Source organism: Macrosteles quadrilineatus, unplaced genomic scaffold, assembly GCF_028750875.1.
Source record: "Macrosteles quadrilineatus isolate MER2022 unplaced genomic scaffold, UCM_ALF_1.0 Scaffold_3__2_contigs__length_128488019, whole genome shotgun sequence".
NCBI lineage: Eukaryota > Metazoa > Arthropoda > Insecta > Hemiptera > Cicadellidae > Macrosteles > Macrosteles quadrilineatus.
Window position 1 is genome coordinate 82,439,440 of NW_026542596.1, and position 21,871 is coordinate 82,461,310.

General features: G+C 35.9%; 2 protein-coding genes across 3 annotated transcripts in view; one reads left to right on the plus strand and one right to left on the minus strand.

The window, feature by feature from the left end:
- Window positions 1-894: 894 nt before the first annotated feature.
- LOC128989841 (enoyl-CoA hydratase domain-containing protein 3, mitochondrial-like) lies at window positions 895-10,313 on the minus strand. Of its 2 annotated transcripts, XM_054411920.1 has the most exons (6): window positions 9,849-10,313; window positions 9,505-9,640; window positions 8,146-8,339; window positions 6,142-6,302; window positions 1,763-1,877; window positions 895-1,243 (listed from the first exon to the last, which is right to left on the minus strand). In XM_054411920.1, the coding sequence occupies exons 1-6, from the start codon at window positions 9,977-9,979 to the stop codon at window positions 1,132-1,134; spliced, it is 849 nt and encodes a 282-aa protein (XP_054267895.1). In that variant the 5' UTR covers window positions 9,980-10,313; the 3' UTR covers window positions 895-1,131. The 2 variants fall into 2 exon arrangements, with proteins under 2 accessions (XP_054267895.1, XP_054267894.1); XM_054411919.1 differs by lacking the exons at window positions 8,146-8,339; window positions 9,505-9,640; window positions 9,849-10,313 and adding an exon at window positions 7,350-7,489.
- A 7,192-nt stretch (window positions 10,314-17,505) lies between these two features.
- LOC128988925 (uncharacterized) overlaps window positions 17,506-21,871 on the plus strand; it is a 73,508-nt gene continuing 69,142 nt past the window's right edge. The window contains exon 1 of the mRNA XM_054410708.1: window positions 17,506-17,749. The gene's annotated coding sequence lies outside the window, so the exon portion shown is untranslated. The remainder of the gene's footprint in view (window positions 17,750-21,871) is intronic.

Consider the following 21,871-nt stretch of genomic DNA (forward strand, 5'->3'; position numbering starts at 1 on the left):
GAGAGTGCCCTGACGGCTTTTGTCTGGAGTACCAGGACTTTGTTGAGGTTTGCTTCTGATGTTCCTCCCCAAGATATTAAGCCATACCTTATATGTGATTCTATTACAGCATAGTATGCTGTCTTAGACGTTTCCAGACCTCCTATCCATTTCATCCTTTTTATTACATAGACCCCAGATGCAAGTTTCTTGGTCAGGTTGTATATGTGGTCGTTCCAGGAGAGGTCTTCATCAGTGGTCAGGCCTAGCAGTTTTGAGGTTTTTTTCATCGGTTATTTCACAAAATTTCTTGGATTTGTTCATGTTTTCAGCTGAAATTTAACTGGATTGTTTTTGATGGATTAATGGCCAGGTCATTTAGAAGACAGTACTGCAGTGCTTTGTCTGTTAAGGATAAGATGTTTTGAGTGTAGTTCTTGTGGCGAGTCATGCATAAATAGAAGAGTTGTGTCATCTGCGTACATTATTGTTTCACAATTGTCATTCCTAATGAAATATACATCTAAAATATCATAAATGGGAAGTGGTTTCTATCTGTGTGGCCACAAACTACTGAATCAATTGAGCTAAAAATAAACGCAAAAGTAAATTATGGTAGATAATTATTGGGTTTTAATTTCAGCCATTCATGTCATTCCTTCAGGCTAAGCATTTTAAATGTATGGCATGCAACTTGGCTGTAAATTTTAGGCTATCAGCAAGACACATATGATGACAAAAGTATTTAGTTTGGCTAGCATAAGAAAAGCATTTCTTTGATTACGTTCCTACTGAGATATGTTCAGTACATGAAATGTCAGTTGGTCCAACTTTCTGTGGTGATTCACAATAAAAATTGTACATTAATCAATAATGCAATCGTGTGAATAATGTGGGAACTGTAATAAAACCATATACACCTGTAAAGATTTTTATATTTAAAAATAATGGTTGTCAATATCCTACAAAAAGATGTGAAGTATTGTATTTAAAAAAATTCTTTTCAATATTATGTTAGCATCAAATATCATTCCTTAAATAAATGTGAAAGAAATGAGATACCTAACTTACAGTATATTGAAGGCACAGTCAAAATTCACATGCTATCCTCCCTTAGTGGTAATAATTTTCTCAATATTATAAACATGCAAGTTATTTTACAGATGCATGTTTCCAACTAGGTTTCCTCTTCTCAATAAAACTCTTGATGCCTTCTTGACCGTCCTCAAGAGCTATATTGCTGACCATTACATCTTCCCCCATCCTAGTGAAAGATGAAAGCAGTTAGTTCCTCAATGTAAACAAAAAGATTAAAATATTTCAAAATAAAAATTCAGTTTACTGTGCAACATCTGCTTGAAGCAATGACATTATTTAAGAATCACAGTTGATTTTTAATGTAGCATTATAAAAGCCTTTAAATAAAAAAAAAATTGTGTAGAAAATAAATCAAGGAGCCATTTTACAAACAAATGAAGAGAAAAACATCAATTAAGAAATTTAGAATTTTTGAGTAAAGGGGGGTATCAGCTAGCCAACTTTAGAAGAAATACAGGCATGCCATAGAACACTCAGAGGACACATCACACACAATATTTCATTCCCAGGATCCAAATGTAGATAAATATGTCAAATTAGTAGTCAACATTTGAATACATCGATACTATATTAAGAAAAAGTTCTAAAACAGTGAAACTGCATGTGAGTAGGTACTAATGTTATCCAGCCCTTAACAAGTAAAGTAATACACAATTACCTACTCCTATGAAAGACAAATTCCTACCTATAGGCGGTTTGAAGATCGGTTTCAACTTGCTTGTAAAAGAATTTCTTTCCCAATGATATCACTGTCCTACTTTTAGACTCAATGGAATCTGTTATGATCTTTAGTTCCGTTTCTGAAAAGACACATTTAAGATCAGTAAACCTGTGTTACACAGTGCAAAAGATTTATACAGTGATATCAATTGTGTTTTACAGCTACAAATAAGTTCCACTAAACTTAACCCTACAACCTTTCAGTCTAGATTTCTCAAAGAATCTGTAAAAACATTTTATGAAGGTCCACATATAGGCCAGTCAAATTGTACATAAAAAGAGGCTAAAATCGCAAAGCGTGATGTATTGCTGCATTTTTAATATGTTGTTGGGACCCGTTAGGGTAACTCAAAACCAAGTTTGCAGCTTTGAGATCCCTGTGCTCCCTGCGTAATAAGTAAAATATTACAAAATTAATGTATTTTTTTAAGTTTTTGGTTTATAACTTATTAACAGTGCATTTTTCTTAATACTACTCAAATGTGATAATTAAAGTACATAAAATTTCCAACAATTTAAGCATAGTTTCATTTTTGTGTGTCAAATAGTTTTTGAGCAATGAATTTTCAAATATTATATCTTTTTTCAAGTAATTTCCACAATTTACATTTTTTCTGGGTTGGACCCACAAAAATTGTGTAATACCCATATTATGGCAGAATTCTTAAAACCTGCTTTTGTAGTAAATGTAATTGGCTTTCGTTTTATCACAAAGCCGAGTCTCTACCTCCAACACTTTTCTGAAAACTATACAAATAATAATTTATGAATATCACAATTTTTTCATTGAACGAGCTTAATTGTTTTTACAACATGTGTAAGTTGAGATAAAAAAATGTTACTATGTTTTAGCAAATTTTTTAAAAATATAATATATTATTTTGTGTTAAAACAACTTACAGTAAATATTACCACCGCAGAAAATGATCAAATATATCGGTTCCGGCACTAAGCATTACCGTACCACCTATGGTAATAGCTACTTCCTATCAGTAAGTAAAAAAGAAGAATATATGTTAAATTAGTGTTTTATTTCTATTATACTTGTTTTCTTTATGTTAAGTTTTAGATATAGTTTTTGACGCCATTCCATGTACTGATTTATGTACAATATGAAATAAAGACTATTTGATTTGAACACAATTGTTGCATCTACTACTACGGTATATAATTTTTTTGCTGTTTCAAATATTTATATGATGCATTTTAACTACAATAGTACAGGTTCTACATCAATAAGACTCATGCTGACTGCTGATGTACTTTTTCCCGCAGCATCTTTTCCGAGAGCCTGAAAGACGACCTCCTGTTGTTGTGTCAACCTTGTTCACTGGTTAAAAGGACAAGGACGTCACTTGTAGGATTTTGTTTTAAACAAATGGAAAATGACTTTGTTAAGTTAAAATGGCAAAAGATAAGCTGTGTTTTGATCTGCTATTTATATCTATAGGGTGAATATTATTGATTTTTTACTGCATTGAAATTGGTCCTGGGTCCAGGTCTTACCATGAGTACTATGGTAATAGATCATTGACTATATAGGAAATTTGCTAAAACCTTATAATTTCGTTTATTTAGATGTCGATAAAATATCATTATTTATACACATCCAGGACTGATTTACTTTTTCAACTTCAAATTACCAGAGGTCAAAAACGCCTTCCGTTCAAGTTTATGTAAATGTGTGTGTAGGTCCATCAGCACATGAACTAGAGTAAAACTCATCCGATTTTGATTAAACTAAAAGCAAATGTTATGAACCAGTATGATTGTACTAAAGAGTACGGGGTTTTATGGGATTAAAATAGGTTTCCCCATTCTCACCCTAAAAATTCCTCCGAGGAAGCTGGAGAAAAGTGCCTAATTGCTTTGTATGGTGGCAACACATTCCACAATGAATTCGAAAACCTTCGGTTCCGCCTGTTTGTAAAGGCAGCAGCCCGCGCTAAGGTAAACTTTTCACGCTTGCCCCCCACCCAAGATGCAGCTTCCTTCCACTTATTTTGAGCATACCACCAAGTGCAAAAATGGTTAGGGATTGAAAAGGATCCCACAGAGTGGGGTTGGTCAAATAGCACAGCAGGATTGGTTCCAGTGACAACAACAAGTCCAGCTCCATCCAACCTTCTGAAACTAGTTTCATGCAGGTGCAAAAAAGGATGCACGGGCGCTTGCACATGTTGGAAGGCCGGGATAAAGTGTTCACCATTATGTACTCCTTGCTCTGCTAAGAACTGCCAAAATGTCACATTACCATTTATTGAAGAGGATGAAGATGACCCTGACAATAATATTTTTTTTCCGAAGATTTTTAATTAGGAAACATTTCTAATACCTTGCCTTCAGTGTCCAAAAAGCCAAAATATTAATTATAAGAATATTTTGTCATAATTTATCTTTAAATATAACTTTTATCCTTAAATATGTTTTTCCTTATTTCGTTTTTATCACTTAATGGTTGGTTTCATTTTTTAAACTCATTAAATAAAAAAATCGTGATGTTCATAAATTATTATTTGTATAGTTTTCAGACAAGTGTTGAAAGTACAGACTTGGCTTTGTGATAAAACGAAAGCCAATAACATTTACTACAAAAGCAGGTTTTAAGAATTCTGCCATAATATGGGTATTACACAATTTTTGTGGGTCCAACCCAGAAAAAATGTAAATTGTGGAAATTACTTGAAAAAAGATATAATATTTGAAAATTCATTGCTCAAAAACTATTTGACACACCAAAATGAAACTATGCTTAATTTTTTGGAAATTTTATGTACTTTAATTATTACATTTGAGTAGTATTAAGAAAAATGCACTGTTAATAAGTTATAAACCAAAAACTTAAAAAATACATTAATTTTGTAATATTTTACTTATTACGCAGGGAGCACAGGGATCTCGAAGCTGCAAAGCAATACATCACGCTTTGCGATTTTATTGTCCAATTTGACTGGCCTAATAACCCTACCCACGTATCATTTGCAACTATGCTGGGATTCTCTGAGTCAGTGTCTTTCATAACAACTCAGCTTGGCGATAGCCAACTAGTCAGAAACATAATCTGTCCGATAATTGGGTTCACTTATGGTGATAAATTTGATGTCCTAACCGTCCTACATTATATAGTGTAGTATTTTTGTAGTTGAACAACTTTTGATAAAGTGAAGAATTACTTTATCAAGGAGAGAACAATTATGGAGCAAACATCTTAGAAATTTGAAAATATAGGACATATAAACACAATTGCTTTAACCCTTTCAGTGCTAGGCCAATAATTCATATTTTGTAAGACTTTTTTGTTTGCCTTTCAATTCCATTACCTGTTGTTGAATTTTAACTGTCATGTTGTCACTATTCTATTAATTAGGCTAATTTTGAAAAATAACACAATAAGAAAATATATAAGAAAGATAAATCCCGGTATTTGTAGTAAACATAAATAAAACTTTTCCTATAATTTTTTATGTTCTGATAGCATTATTTGAAACCGAAATCTCATAAAATCAAAAGACATATAGTTTACAATGTAATATTGAATTTAACCCTGATTTAGTTGGACGAGGTTATCGTAATATAGCCATTTTAGGGAAACTAATGTTTTGCAGCAAAGTCTCAGGAACACATTTACTACTACTAAAACTGAAAGATTGCATCTAAATAGTCCGTGACTAACTGGTGCTGCTACCTAGTAACGCATTGAACAACCATCTGCAGCGCCATCTGTTCGCAATCGGTGGCGACAGCTTAAATACAGGTTTTTGACTCCCCAGTCTTCAAGCACAGATAGCCGAGAAGGCTAGGGCGTGTGTCACTTGGCCAGTGGCATTCGTCTGCTCGGGTTCGAATCCCGTCCTGTGTGGCAAATAATTGGTGACCTGTGTGTTTGTAGCGATATACTACAACCACTGGGGCATAGTGAGGTGTTCACAATCCTTGGTTTAGACATACACCTCGAAATCATCGGATTGGGCGAATCTTTTAGCTAAGTGGTTGGTAGTGTATCCTATAAACATGCAGGTCACCAATGGCCGTTTTGCTATTTTTTTTAAAAATAACCTTCCTCTCTATATCCCTTAGGGTTTTTTTTAAAACAACGATATATCGTTTCATAGCACTGAAAGGGTTAAATCTTGGAGTTGGACGACAAAATAAAAACGGTGATTGGAAAAAACAAAAGAGGGGGAATTGATTAAGCTGAAAAAGTCCCATTTCCCAATAAAAACCATTATTTCTCAAACGGTAGGCCTAAACTTCCAGATTGCAAAGTTTGTGACACTGTACTAGTTCAAAGTTTTAGTTAGATTTTCTTGACACATTCCAAGTCTTATGAACTGCAATACTGACCCAAACTCTCCTGTGGTACGACCTTGCTCACAAGACCAGCTTGATAAGCCTCCTCCGCTGTGATTGGGAGCCCTGTCAGCAACATGCGTAACGCCATCTTGCGACTGACACTACGAGCCACTGGGATACCAGGAGTCGAGCAGAATAATCCAAAACTAGCTCTAAACAGAAAATTAATCATTAGAAACAGAAAGTAAGATTTTGAGTCTAGGCTAAAGGTTTCAGTTTTAGCTCCAGCCAATGCTCCTATTCTTATAAAATGATTTTCCATCTGATAAATATCAAGTGGGGGAAAAACTAAGATAGGAAAATAGACTGGATTATTTTGTTGTAGGCTCACCCTGGAGTAGAGGAGCTGGCAGATGGCAATGTCAAACTGAGCTTCAGCTGCAGGCAGTCTGTCTACCACAGGCACGGGACACGACACTGACTACGCTAACATCATCTGAGAACACCACTCATACTAACCCTGGTGTAGAGAAGAAACTGTGAGGTGTGCAGATGGCAATGTCACACTGAGACCCAGCTGCTGCGGCCAGTCCGTCTACCACAGCCACCACAGGCACGGGACATGACACTATGTCTAACATCAGCTGAGAACACCACTCATACTAACCCTGGTGTAGAGAAGGAACTGTGAGGTGTGCAGATGGAAATGTCACACTGAGACCCAGCTGCTGCGGCCAGTCCGTCTACCACAGCCACCACAGGCGCGGGACATGACACTATGTCTAACATCAGCTGAGAACACCACTCATACTAACCCTGGTGTAGAGAAGGAGCTGTGAGGTGTGCAGATGGAAATGTCACACTGAGACCCAGCTGCTGCGGCCAGTCCGTCTACCACAGCCACCACAGGCACGGGACATGACACTATGTCTAACATCAGCTGAGAACACCACTCATACTAACCCTGGTGTAGAGAAGGAGCTGTGAGGTGTGCAGATGGAAATGTCACACTGAGACCCAGCTGCTGCGGCCAGTCCGTCTACCACAGCCACCACAGGCACGGGACATGACACTATGTCTAACATCAGCTGAGAACACCACTCATACTAACCCTGGTGTAGAGAAGGAGCTGTGAGGTGTGCAGATGGAAATGTCACACTGAGACCCAGCTGCTGCGGCCAGTCCGTCTACCACAGCCACCACAGGCACGGGACATGACACTATGTCTAACATCAGCTGAGAACACCACTCATACTAACCCTGGTGTAGAGAAGGAACTGTGAGGTGTGCAGATGGCAATGTCACACTGAGCTACCAGCTGACACCCAGCTGCTGCGGCCAGTCCGTCTACCACAGCCACTACAGGCACGGGACATGACACTATGTCTAACATCAGCTGAGAACACCACTCATACTAACCCTGGTGTAGAGAAGGAACTGTGAGGTGTGCAGATGGCAATGTCACACTGAGCTACCAGCTGACACCCAGCTGCTGCGGCCCGTCCGTCTACCACAGCCACCACAGGCACGGGACATGACACTATGTCTAACATCAGCTGAGAACACCACTCATACTAACCCTGGTGTAGAGAAGGAACTGTGAGGTGTGCAGATGGCAATGTCACACTGAGCTACCAGCTGACACCCAGCTGCTGCGGCCCGTCCGTCTACCACAGCCACCACAGGCACGGGACATGACACTATGTCTAACATCAGCTGAGAACACCACTCATACTAACCCTGGTGTAGAGAAGGAACTGTGAGGTGTGCAGATGGCAATGTCACACTGAGCTACCAGCTGACACCCAGCTGCTGCGGCCAGTCCGTCTACCACAGCCACAACACGGGACATGACACTATGTCTAACATCAGCTGAGAACACCACTCGTACTAACCCTGGTGTAGAGAAGGAACTGTGAGGTGTGCAGATGGCAATGTCACACTGAGCTACCAGCTGACACCCAGCTGCTGCGGCCCGTCCGTCTACCACAGCCACCACAGGCACGGGACATGACACTATGTCTAACATCAGCTGAGAACACCACTCATACTAACCCTGGTGTAGAGAAGGAACTGTGAGGTGTGCAGATGGCAATGTCACACTGAGCTACCAGCTGACACCCAGCTGCTGCGGCCAGTCCGTCTACCACAGCCACCACAGGCACGGGACATGACACTATGTCCAACATCAGCTGAGAACATTGTGAGAACACTAGGCTCTGGTGCTGCTGTTGTGTGGAGTTGAGGTCCTGAGGCACATATCAACAGATTTTGAATATTAATAATATAGGATGTTTCTCTGGATGTATTTGTTTATTCCAGGTGACAATTGAACATCAAAACTAACTTTTAAACTTTAATCAATGGTAAATCATGAGTTGCTCAATAGGTCTTTTTATGTCTATCAAATTTCTTCTGGCTGTGCCTAAGTTTTAAAGTATAATTTTTCCACGATTACAGTACAGTGCTTGTATTGAGTTCTAAGGAAAAGAATGAATAAACAATCCTAACGTTTACTCTACTGTTATTATGTTTGCAATTATTTTGTCAATAAATTTTAATTCCACCCACTTTATACAACTAATATAGCATATTTACAAGTTAAAGTAGTAGGTCCAGCACGTAGATTCTATAGAAGTTATTATTATTACTTTTTAAAATAACACAAACTAGTTTATATTGCAACAAAATTGTGAAAAATAGAAGCAACTGCTGTGGTGGTTTATTTTGATCGTAGCGTAGCCTATATCTGCATAATTTAGTTTTGGAATAAAAATGTGATATTGAAATAGTTTTATTTACCACCATTTTATACTGTGATTATTAATTAATAATTACGAGAGGTCGTCCAGTGGTCGAAACTCGACCAAAAATATGTAATGTTATTTTCACCCCACACTGTAAATAAAACATGTGATTGGAGTTTCTTCCATTTGTTTTGATTTTCTGTTTATATTTCGTTGATATTTCGTCACCAGCATGGCAACGCATAAGATCCATGTTAATTTTTTCAATTTTTTAAACTAATTTTTTGTGCTTATCTTTGAGCCTATTTAAATTTATAAAGGGAATAAAGGGATTCTGCACACCTACAGGAAAATAGCTTTCTAACGGTATGCGTAGATTTACCCCACGATGCACACGAGCTGAGAAAAAAGGTTTTAAAGAAACATGCTTGCCTATTAATATATAGATTCTATATTCTTGTGCTGTTGTGCTATTATTAAGCATCATACAAATTATAGGTTTATTTTTACAACCTATGGAAAAGTCTCTTTATGTTCTTGTTTGTATTGAATAAATGTTGCTTTTCTATACCTTTAAGTAAATAAGAAGCTAATTAAAATTATTTCATTTGTCAAAATGTAAACGCAGGAGTATCATGGATTGATCTACACTCTACCCACTACCTACAAATTCTTTGAGGTTATGACCAGAGCAGAAAACAGGTCCTTCAGCTCTGATTACAATGCACCTTAGTTTGATGTCTTCCACATCTGTTGTCACATGGCCGATGAGCTCGTTGATGGTGGAGAGAGACAAGGCATTCCTGTGAAAGCAAATTATGTCATTAAGGTTTAAACTCGATTAAGTTAAAATTTATGGAATGTAAACCAAATGTATAATCTTTAATGTAATTACTTGGACCTATTCATGAGTTTGTTTATAGACAGTGCCCTTGCATTAGAGGAGGCTATGATTTAAGTGGTATGCTTATAGAATATGTCTGAATGTGATTGAAACTAAAATAAGCTTACCGTGATTTGGGGTTGCTTAATGTAATCGTCCTGACTCCACGCTCTTCAATCATTTTAGTGGTCACAGCACTTGCGGAAGTTGAATAGGAGGCAAGAGAAACTATTTGTTTGAAACATTTCCTCACCAACATTGCAAACTGTACTTTAACAGAGGGGAGCTGCAGTTAAACGTTGAATACTCTGTAACATGTCAAAGCCACATTTAATGCAGTTTAGTATAACAATCTTGAATGCCAACAATACCACACTACTTCAATTTAGCATTTCTCAGCATCGCACATCCACTGACACTGACATACACGTTCTTCTTGATGATACCACTATTTTCCCCTCCCTAGATGTAAAGTTCCTTGGTTTAATTTTTGACGAGAACCTCAAATTTCACAAGCATATCGATCACGTTTCAAACACGATCTGTAGGGATTTTCATGCTCCGCACTCTTAAACATACCGTTTTGTCTGAGGTTATCTTGACAGCCTACTTGGCCTTGTTTATCCTTATCTGACATATGCTGTACCTGTCTGGGGGTTTGAAAGCCAAAGGACTCAGTTTATATTCAAGCTCCAAAAAAGGCTCTCCAAACTTTTTTTCCCTTCACCGTCGTCAATCCTGCAAAGACGTTTTCAGATCACATAAAGTTCTAACTTTCCCTTCCATTTACATTTTAGAAACATAAGCTTATCATTTAGTAAGAAAAACCAATCATCATATAGCTCTCCAAAGTATCCATAGTTAAATCCTCTCCGCAACAATTTCAATCTTTTCACAACACTCATTCAACCACTTTCTTTCAGAAAAACATCCACTTCAATGCAGTAAAACTTTTTAATGAACTTCCTCTCCCTTTGAAAGTCGAACAGGAAATCGGAAAATTCAGGAAATGTGTTAAGTCCATCTTGATAACTTAAATAAGGTTCGCTCGGTAGATGTATAGTTGGCCCCAAATTTAGGGCCTACTAACTACAAAGTCAAAGTGAAAGTCAAAGTCCTTTATTAGGCTAAGCCAGATTAACAATACACATTGCATTGGCCAAGTCAAGAAATTTCATTTATTATGAAATTATTAACTACTAAATACATGTAGGCCTATAGCCTACAAATTGTTTGGTTGTGTCACACAACCCTTTGTGATGTTTAATAAGTTAAAGACTACCAGCAAATTCCTGGACGCTGTAGCAAACGAGCGAGGTTGTAGTTTGCTTGTTTATGGATATATTTTGATCAAACTTGGCAAATTTTATTTTTATTTTATAGTAAGCTATCAATATTTTACTAAAAACACACTTTATTAGTTTCCTTGTAGCAGCAAACCTAGGTACTCGTTAAACCTAATGTTATTTAAATAGATCAATTGAAAATCAATTCAGCCAAATGGAAATTCGCTTAGACGACAGGTTTGCTGCGGCGGGGGTATTTTTTAATTTTTTATCTGGAGGACTTGTGTGGTCGTGTGGTGTTTGTTTTTGAAATTTGATACTGATTAGATTAGTGATTACTGATACATAAGTTTAATGCTGCACACAGTTCTGGTAGGCTTGGCTATTAAATATTTTAATTTATCAGTTAGTGAAATATTGGTGTTTGGTATTCAAGCAGAGTCCCTTATTACAGGTTCAAAATATTAATAACAGGTACTTACTTTTCAAATCAACAAAAAGTTAACTTTAGTAATAAGTTAGTAAAAATAAACAAAGTAATTCTTCTGATAATTACTGAAACCAACTTTAAACTGTGTAGGCTATTTTATTCCACCACCACAGTCTATTCAGATTCAATGTTTAGGACACAAATTAGGTCGACTGTGTTTTTAAAGTAGGCCTACTATCATCGCACTGTATTCCATTTTGAGGTATTTTTTTTTTCTGGAGACCAAAAATAATAACATAGTCGGAAAGAACATACTTTACTCCAAATTTGACATGATTATATGATTAGCTGGCTTTTGAATTCTGCCTCCCTGAAGCCAGCGATGTCGGCAAGGATTTAGTTGAATGTGTCGCTGCCTCTAGCTGCCACATGTACTCCGCCAAATAGGTAGCCTATACTCCTATACAGCGCGCTGCGGGGTAATCAGTAATCGCCTGCGACGGATAAGGATAAGTACCGGTACCTAATAATTATCAATGATTTATCAATAGGCCTAAATGATCTTTTATTGAAGTTAAAACAGATAAGTTACCTGTACTACATATATAATAACATACATGTATTTTACATATTACCATAATATTTGAAGTCATTATTGTTATTAACCTATAATAATTATAGCCTAACTTAATAACTTATTTATGAGCTTTAACTTAGTTTTGTTACAGAATGGATACCCATTTTACAATATTCTCCATAAGAATAACATAGGAATTTTAAATTTACCATTTTTTAGTTTTCTCCGTAACCGATAACCGTACAAAAACACTTTGATATACTGAATTGTTTGTTTTTTTAAGTTCTTTAAGAAGGTTTAGAGAAAAATTGGGAAATTTTGTGTTTTGAGGGTCAAAAATGAGAAAACCCAATTTTTACCCCATAAAACCCCCCATAAAACCCTGTTCCCATAGTCCGATCATGCTGGATCGCGAACTCGTTCAAGTTTATCCCGCCTTACACCTTCAAACCAAATTTCATCAAAATCGGATAAAAATTACTCAAGTTATCGTGTTCACGGACATATATATATATATATATATATATATATATATATATATATATATATACATATATAAAAATTTGAACGAATGGTGTTTTTGGCCTCTGGGGACATCAAAATGAAAAAGTAAATCGGTCTCGGGCCTAAGTCTTACCATGAGACCTACGGTAATAGCTACTTCCCTATAGGGAAATTCGCTAAAAAGTGATGACACCGTCACAGACACCGATAACACCAGTCAGTGGTGCCAACCTCTTATCATGTACTATTAATTTTATAAGTTTACCCTAAGTTATTACATTTTCTGACAATATTATTCGATCTAAAGTAGGATTACTTGATTATCAATTATATAAAGGATTACTCAAAACAAAACGGTCATGCAGACCACTCAGACCAGTGTTGTCACCTCATCGGTCATCGGTGTTTTTTCTAGGGCCTTGCATCGGTGCGATTTTACTTAAAAGACGAGCTAAAATTACCCTTTTTCGGTCCCCATTTTGTTAGTTAACTTTCAAACATTACCCGGGAAAACTAGTGAATATTACCCAAATTACACTAAGAGTGGCAACACTGGATCAGACTCGACTCATCAAACATTTACTTGGACCGGTTTAGTGGGAGCGTTTCATAAACTCCAAATTTCACAAACTCCAACGCTTAAAATATTAAATGAACAGAGCGGTTCATAACCTCCAAATTTCATAAGCTCCAAATCTATAACATTCAAATAATCACTGGTTCACAATGTCCAAGTTTCACAAACTCCAACGTTTAAATATTAAATAAACAGAGCGGTTCATAACCTCCAAATTTCATAAGCTCCAAATCTATAACATTCAAATAATCACTGTTTCACAATGTCCAAATTTCACAAACTCCAACGTGAAGATACCAAATAAACAGTGCGGTTCATAATGTCCAAATTTCATAACCTCCAACGGTACAGTCTGAGCCAGAAGTCTCTGCAGTGGTTGCCACAGCTTATTAAACGGCCCCAAAACTCAATGTTCCGCTTCAAAATAACTCGACATTTAGCCTACTTAGACTTAAGTTATATGGTTGAAACTTCGTATGAGTGAAGTCAATAAGTCTATGACACTATTGGTTTTAATTAAAAGCTTAAAAGTTAGTATTTTCTATTTTAAATCTTCAAATAAAGTCGGTACTTTTAAATGAGTTTTAAAATATGACATGAAAAAGTTCGTCGGCTGCTACTTTTTTTATTTTTTGGTCAGGTAAGTTAAAAAACGGTGGATTTTGTAGCTAAAGAGTTGAACCTTTTGGATCATATTTTTTTAAATTTTTAGCTGGCGTAGTTTGGTTGTAATTTAAATTGTAATATAGGGGCTACCCGCCGCGCCGCGTGGCGTCATGCGGGCAGATTCTGCCTACAACGTCACTTGTAATACAGTTTAGATACTCAAATTTGGAGCTATACAGGAAAGTTACTAAACTAATTAGAAAAACACGGATTACGAGTCACACTCAGCTGTGTGACTCAAATATGTGTTAGCACATAATTTGCAAATCAAATTACATATTTATATTTTTAATAGCTTTAATTCAAGCTTTCAGCTGAGTTTCTTAACTGTTCCGTCTCTCAATTAAAAGCCATTACAAATATCGTAAGAGATTTTTTTTACCGATGAAAAATTTTAAAACATATAAATTTGTTTTATAAGTATATTTTCTATTAGCTGTTAAAATTTCATGATGATTACATCAGTAGTTTTTTTTGTTATGTGTAAAAATAGTCCTTTGTTAGAAAAGTGCCGAAAACCTTGTACTTTATTTATTCTACCCACCAAAAGGACGAGAGTTAAAACAACATAAAAAGGTAGAAACTAACATACATAAACGCAGAAATACATTTTTATAAATAGGATTTAACTTATTCATCATATTGTAGGTATACTGGTCAAGTTTCAATAAAAGTTCATACTCGAGTATTTACACTTTTTTACTCGACAGCAGTCTCGTTTTCTCCTTGCAACTTAATGTGGGTAGTTCAATAATGTTAAAGTTTTGACAAGGTGATAATTTATATTTGGATTTGCCTTTTCAGTGGAGAGTTAAGCATTGTAAACCTTTTATTTACCAAAAAAATGCGTAATCACAAACAGCTAAATAATTCATGATAAAATTTTTGTTGATTGTGTGAGTCTAACAGTAGAGGACGAAGATTATCTCAACTTGAACATAGTGCGTAGTATCTATGAGCAGAGGACTTGAAAAATTATATTTAAGTTTTGATATAATATCATACGATAATCAGGAAAAGAACCTGTATCCAAGAGAATAGTAAAAAGCTCACGCGCGCGCACTGTTTTAAGTATGTTGTGTACATTTGCGACTTTTCGGGTGCTTCATATTTGGCGCCAGAATGTGCCTTGTTGACCTTCATTATTTTTTTCTCACGCCCGTCCATAACGGATTTATAGTACATCCGCTTGACTAGTTACTGATATTTTAATTCACTCCACAAAATTCTGCCTTAGTACAGTATTTTGTTAACTCGAGACTTCTTTGATTCCTAACAGGACCAAACAGGTGAACAGGACAGTTAGGTGATAGGTCATACTGTCAATATACCTGATTATATAAAAGTAATATCGATAAATAAAATAAACTACAAATGTCATGTTTTATTTCCTGAACCACGAATAGGCAATAACAATACATTAAGAATAAGATAACAGCTGGTTGAAGTGGATGTAATGTATGTAACGCAACTGCAGGTTTGCTGCGGCGGGGGTATTTTCATTTTAAAACATATGTTTACGAAGTCTACAAAATTATTTTACTTTGTTTACATGTCTTCATATTTCAAGCGTATTATTGTGTTGAAGGAATGTTTAACAATCAATAGCCACTTTCACTAATTAATTATGGATTCAATATTAAATGGAAAACTCCTGCTTTGTTTTTATTTCAAAAACATTATAATGAGATGATATATTCTAAACGTTTCTGTTACACAAAATACAGTTAAAATACAGTTAAAATACAAAATACAGTTGAAGCATAGACATGAACATTTGACGCTTACTTTAGTGTTTAATCAATATTTTGTTTAAAGTGGAATGACCTCAACGGCTACTCTGGAACTAACCTGAGAATTAAACTAAAAAAGTTCGTAGAGACAATATATTTTTTCACTAAAGCAATTACTATGACAAGTTCCAGTGAGCGGGATTTATTAATTTTGTTTGGAGAAGGTTTTAACTAGGTACATTCTGTTTCTCAAAGGAAAAGGGGTTAAGATCATATAGACTAGCATGCATAGTATGAATAAAGTACAGGGCAAAACCTATAACAATAATATTTTGAGGTAGTTTCCTTTTCTTTATATGCATGTCAATGCTGGAGAAACGTAATTTCGTGATTGGTTTCGACAAATGGGTAATCAAACCCTAACCATGCACTGCAGTGGCAAAAATGTTAGACGTGAGCCGTTGATTAGCTTTTTCAAATATAGATGAATATAAACTCGTTAAATGTTTTAAAATAAAATTATAATATATCAATTGAATATAACATGTAATACTATCTAACAACTAAATGGCTAAAGAGGATGAAGAAACAAATAAATAGGTATTGTAATGTGGTCTCAACCATGGTCTCAACTATGAACCCGCTGAACGTTTTAAATAGGCCTATTTCGATAGAATGTAAAGTCAATCGCACTTTTAGCAGGAATTCCACCACATAAACTTAGAATAAGAGTAGTTTCTATTTTTGTTTCTATTATTTGGACCAGAACCAAATCTAGGGTAAAGTTTAGTCAAAGGGATGCATTTACACTAATTTAGTTTACCTTAACGAAAGGAGAATAAAAGTAGAAATAATAACTGGGCCAGGTCGCTAATTCAGTGGGTTTTACCAAGAACTTAAATTATCTCCACATTTCACGAAGACAATTTCCGAAATTACAATCGGGAAAGCATTTATATCAAAAAATTTTGTTAACTATAGACTACCGGTAAGCATTAAAATGCACAAACATACGCCTGTAAATTAAGTTACCATTCTTCGTAATGTAATGACATATTTGATGTAATATAATGATGATTAAATGCTAGAAACTCAGTTTCTATATCCCGCAAACTGATGCTGAGCCGGCCAAACTCCTAGCGCCAATGCCGCGCCAAGCGATTTTAGGCCTATTTTTAATCGCTTAAAAATGATACAAGCAGGCTCCGTATCAAAAAAAGCTTCAAATAAAAAATTAAATTCATACTTTGATCTAAAACTTTGCCGCAGGATTTTTTTTCCTGACCAAAAAATAAAAAAGTTCCTCGCTTACTACATTTTTCATGTTTTTTATGGTGTTAAAAAACAATCATCTGTTTTAATTTGCCTAAATAAATTATAACAATTATGTTAAGGTAAAAACTAGCTACATAGTAATGAGCACTGGTTTTTCCAGAAAAATAATATATCAATTTGAAATTTTTATGTTAACAAATAAGTGCAGCAGAGCAGGTTGAGTGAATGTATGTTTGTGTAAAACAGAGAGGTTCATTCGGCCCGTCCGCCTCGGTATCCCGATTGACTTATGGCAGAGACTGTACCGTTGGAGCTTATGAAACTTGGAGGTTATGAACCGCTCTGTTTATTTGATATTTAAAAGTTGGAGTTTGTGAAATTTGGACATTGTGAATCGGTGATTATTTGAAAATTATAGTTTTGGAGTTTATGAAATTTGGAGGTTATGAAACGCACTGTTTATTTAATATATTATCGTTGGAGTTTGTGAAATTTGGACATTGTGAAACTGTGCTTATTTGGAAGTTATAGTTTTGGAGTTTATGAAGTTTGGAGGTTATGAAACGCACTGTTTATTTAATATTTTAGACGTTGGAGTTTGTGAAATTTGGAGTTTATGAACCTCACCCGGTTTAGTTTGTAAAATTGTATTTAATTTATTTATTTTATCAGCTGTCCAGTCCAGTCCACGTGATTTTTAGGTTATGTCCAATTTAATGTTCCAAGTCCAAGCCGAGCGTAGCCTTATCCTATTATTTTCTTTTTTATTAGAAGCAGTGAGCTGAAGGTTTGAAAGTATGCAATTTTTTATGAATATCGACGTTTGATTACTCAGAAACATATATTAGAGAGTTACTCTGGTTATTCAGTTTAAGGTTATTTACAAAGTTTCCATTATCCTTTGGAAAACAAAAATTAGGTTAGGCTAGGCCAACCTACATTTAATTTTAAAAGGTCTTACAACAACCCCTGCCGGTTTCCGTAAGTATAACATGCCAAAGGCGATAATTATTAGGGTACAGTTTCTTAACTGGGCTATGCTAATATCGATTAAAACTATCGAATTGATAATATTTATTAATAATTGGTATTTTTAAATATATCTATTATAAAATTAAACTATCATAACCTAACTTAACCAACCAAACTTGCTGATGGTGAAAAAGTTGCATGAAGGTTTACTAATCGAATCGATAGTTTCAATCGATATTAGCATAGCCCAGTTAAGAAACTGTACCCCAAATCCAACCCTTCAGCCTATAATTTGAATAATTTGGTTTGCACTTTAGTTTACGTCCTACATTTACTGTACGTTTCATCTATGCTAATACATTAACTGGTAGGTGTATGGCTCTGGGGAGTGGGATTTTTTAAACGTTATTTATCCCTATTCAGGGAAATTTTTTCTAACTTTTGATCCCATTCAGGGATTTTCTCCAGTTTTGTATCTACAGCAGTATAAACCATGTAGCCCTACTATTTTTGGGGCGAGGAATTCGATAGGACCATCGCCGTCCCCCTACGGTGCCCCCCTTTCTAATAACAAGGGGTAGATAGATATTCTTTGAATAAAATATAATTTTTTCCATTTGTATTTATTTATTATATTATCCTCCATACAAATAAACCCTTTTTGACACTTATACTGCCCCCTTGTCCTGTAAGGGGAAAACCCTCCCCCCTTTGACTAAATATGTATAACTTTGGAGAATATGTAGGTAAAGCAGTACAAAAATAATGAATATCCCCTATTTTTGGGGTGAGGAATCCAATGGAACCATCGCCGACGCCCTAACCCCCCCCCTTCCCACTTACAAGGGGGGGAATTCCCCCCCAGCCAAAATAATTTGTTCCTCATTAGATTGATTTGTTATGTTTTCGTAAATACAAATAACGCCCTTTTTAACACTTATATTGAATTGCATATCAATTAATACTTATAATTATATAGCCTACTTATATCAATTGCCCTCCTTGACCTGTAAGGGGGCGATACCCCCCTTTTGCTAAACGTATATAGCTTTGGAGATTTTGTCAGTAAAGCAGTACAAAACCATGAATATCCCCTATTTTGGTGGTGAGAAACTCAATGGCGCAAACCCCATCCCTCTAACTTTGTTAGTTTTCGAGTTAGGGTGGGAGTATATGGATCTGGGGAGTGGGTACAAAATAGGTGTAGTTGGGGGTATGAGGGGTTGTGATATAGGCCTATGTTTTAACCCTATTTTGGGGGTGAGAAATTCAATGGTGCAAACCCCGTCCCTCTGTCTGTCTTAGTTTTCGAGTTAGGGTGGGGGTATATGGATCTGGGGAGTAGGTACAAAATAGGTGTAGTTGGGGGTATGAGGGGTGATATATATTTTGATATATATATTTGATATATATATTTTTTTAGTGATATATATTTATGAGGGGTGTGATATATGTTTTAACCCTATTTTGGGGGTGAGAAATTCAATGGTGCAAACCCCATCCCTCCAACATCCGTAGTTGGTAGGTGTCCATTTGCCGTCGGGCGTCGGAGACCATCTATTGGTAGGTGTCCATTTGCCGTCGGGCGTCGGAGACCATCTATTGGTAGGTGTCCATTTGCCGTCGGGCGTCGGAGACCATCTATTCCTATTGGTAGGTGTCCATTTGCCGTCGGGCGTCGGAGACCATCCATTGGTGTGCGTATCTTCAATGTATCTAATCAATGTATGTAATCTTCAATGTTGTGTGTGTGTCTTCAATTATGCCTCATCCTCCGGGAGCTTCAATTTTAATGGTGGAACTATATGAAAATCCATCCTTATATGAATTTCATTAGTCGTTGTAGCTAACCCTATAGCCAATCCTGTTAATAATCCAGCTGCAAAAAAACGTGAAATCATCTTTAAATTTTGAAATTTAATATATTGTGATTATGATTTTTAATTTCCATAGTAACAGTTAAGGTTTACAAACTTAGTTGTTGTCGATAGTTTTAGGTCTTCTATCAATCTATCTTTGGCATTTAGATGCTTATGATAAAGGGTAGAGAAAGAGCAAAGAGTTGAAATTTGACTTAAAATTTGGGATACAAATGTTTGGCCACTTCTAGACGTGCTAGGGAGCTGAAAATTTCGGTGGTTTGTAGGTCTAGTGCCCAACCCCCCGGGAAAATTCTGAAAAGTCGCATTTTCTAATTTCCACCCCCCCTAAATTAACAATTTCCCCCCCATGTTATTCTTAAGGGAAATAACATTGAAAAATACCGACTTTCGTACGCTCGTCTGAACCGTTTAGAAACGTGCTAGAGACTTTTGAAATTTGCGTAGTATTGTACTATGGGATCTTAAATTACCAGTGAAATTCGTAAAAACCCCATTTTCAAAATTCAACCTCCCAAAAAAATTCTATTAAAATCCCCGTTTTTGGAAAACACGTTTTTTTTAAACAGCTGTAGCTCGAAAACGGTAAGAGCTAGAATCGATTTGAGAAAAAATCGTAGGTTCGGAATAAAATTTTCTACAATACAGTTTTGTCAAAGAAGGCGTTATATCGAAATTCACACTCCTTCACCTTCAAAAAACGCTATACTTCCAAAAATTGTGAAAATTATCAATTTGTTTACGTGTTTTAAATTTTTAAACGACTTTTCGTACATATATTTTTACTTTTTATGCTCCCAACGTTGAAAGGAATGTCCCTAAAGTGACCTTCTATAATTTTAACCGAAAAAAATTTAAATGGTGGATTTTCAATCAAAAGTATAATTTTTAACGCATTTTGTTATGAAGAATTAGAATGCTTTGACAGGCAAACTACTACAGGCAAACTATGTCGCAGATTCGCACGCGCTCCCGCCCGGCTGGGAAATATTGTACAAACACCCCCCTACCCCTGCCAGTCGCGGGAGAAATTTTTGTTAACAAATATAAATATAAATCTATATATTTAATACACAGTTGTAACACTGTTTTCTCAGTAATTACTGAACCGATCCCCAGGTTATAGTTGTCAAATAAAAGGGGATAATGCATAGATTTTCCAAACTTCATTAGAATTCACGTTTTTTCTAAGGGTTAAAACCTACAGCCCTTCAAAGGTTGAGTCAATACAATTCTTATTGAAGGAGGAATATAATTTACAGCTTATTTTGATAATTAATTAATTGTAAATCATATGTCGGCCTCGCCACAATATAATGAATCAAGACTTTTCAGATTTTTTCAACACCCTCGGTCCTAGGTTTGTGGCAGGAGGCGATTATAATGCAAAGCATCCAATGTAGGGATCGAGGCTAGCTAACCCTAGAGGAAGGCAGCTTTTAATATCTATTAACAACAACGATATGAACTACTTGTCAACAGGCGTACTGGCCCACTGATCCTCAAAAAACTCCAGACCTCATAGATTTTTTTGTGACTAAAGGTATTGGACAAAATTATACTGATGTCAAATCTTGCCTGGATCTTTCATCAGACCATTCTCTGATAATAGCAACCATAAGCTCAACCATAATTTATAAAGAACACTCACCAACTCTTTCTAATAAACTGACCAACTGGGAAAAATTTCGGCAAATTATGAATGAAAATATTTCTTTGAAAATACCCCTAAAAACGCCAGATTACATCGATGATGCCGTCGAGTTTCTTAATTCTACAATTCAAACGTGTTGCTGGCAATCAACTCCAGGTGACCAACAAAAGAACTTGAATCATATAAATTATCCAGTTGAGATAAAGCGGAGAATAGCGGAGAAAAGAAGACTAAGAAGAATATGGCAACAGTCACGTAACCAAAGGGATAAAGCCAATTTAAATAAAGCTTCTCAAGATCTAAAACGAGCGCTAAAGAATCTTAAAAATAAATGGTTTTGTGATTTTACTGCAAATTTGTCTCCAACTGAAAGTACAAACTATTCTTTGTGGAAGGTTACTAAGACAATGAAACAACCTAAAACTCCAGTACCCCCACTATTTAAACCCAACGGGTTATGGGCCAGAAGTAACGAAGAGAAAGCAAATTTGTTTGCTGACCATCTTTCAACAGTGTTCACGCCAAATACAAATTTGAATAACAACTACCAAGAAATTGAAGAATTCCTCGTCTCCCTCAATCAGATGTCATTGCCGA

What these genes read in the sequence shown, in the direction of transcription:
- LOC128989841 (XM_054411920.1), bottom strand. Translation starts at nt 9,979, where the DNA reads ATGTTGGTGAGGAAATGTTTCAAACAAATAGTTTCTCTTGCCTCCTAT. An exon ending in AGTTCCTTCTCTACACCAGG is followed by an intron (nt 6,303 to 8,145) that starts GTTAGTATGAGT and finishes TTTTCTGTTTAG; the next exon opens with AGCTAGTTTTGGATTATTCT. An exon ending in GATCTTCAAACCGCCTATAG is followed by an intron (nt 1,244 to 1,762) that starts GTAGGAATTTGT and finishes ATCTTTCACTAG; the next exon opens with GATGGGGGAAGATGTAATGG.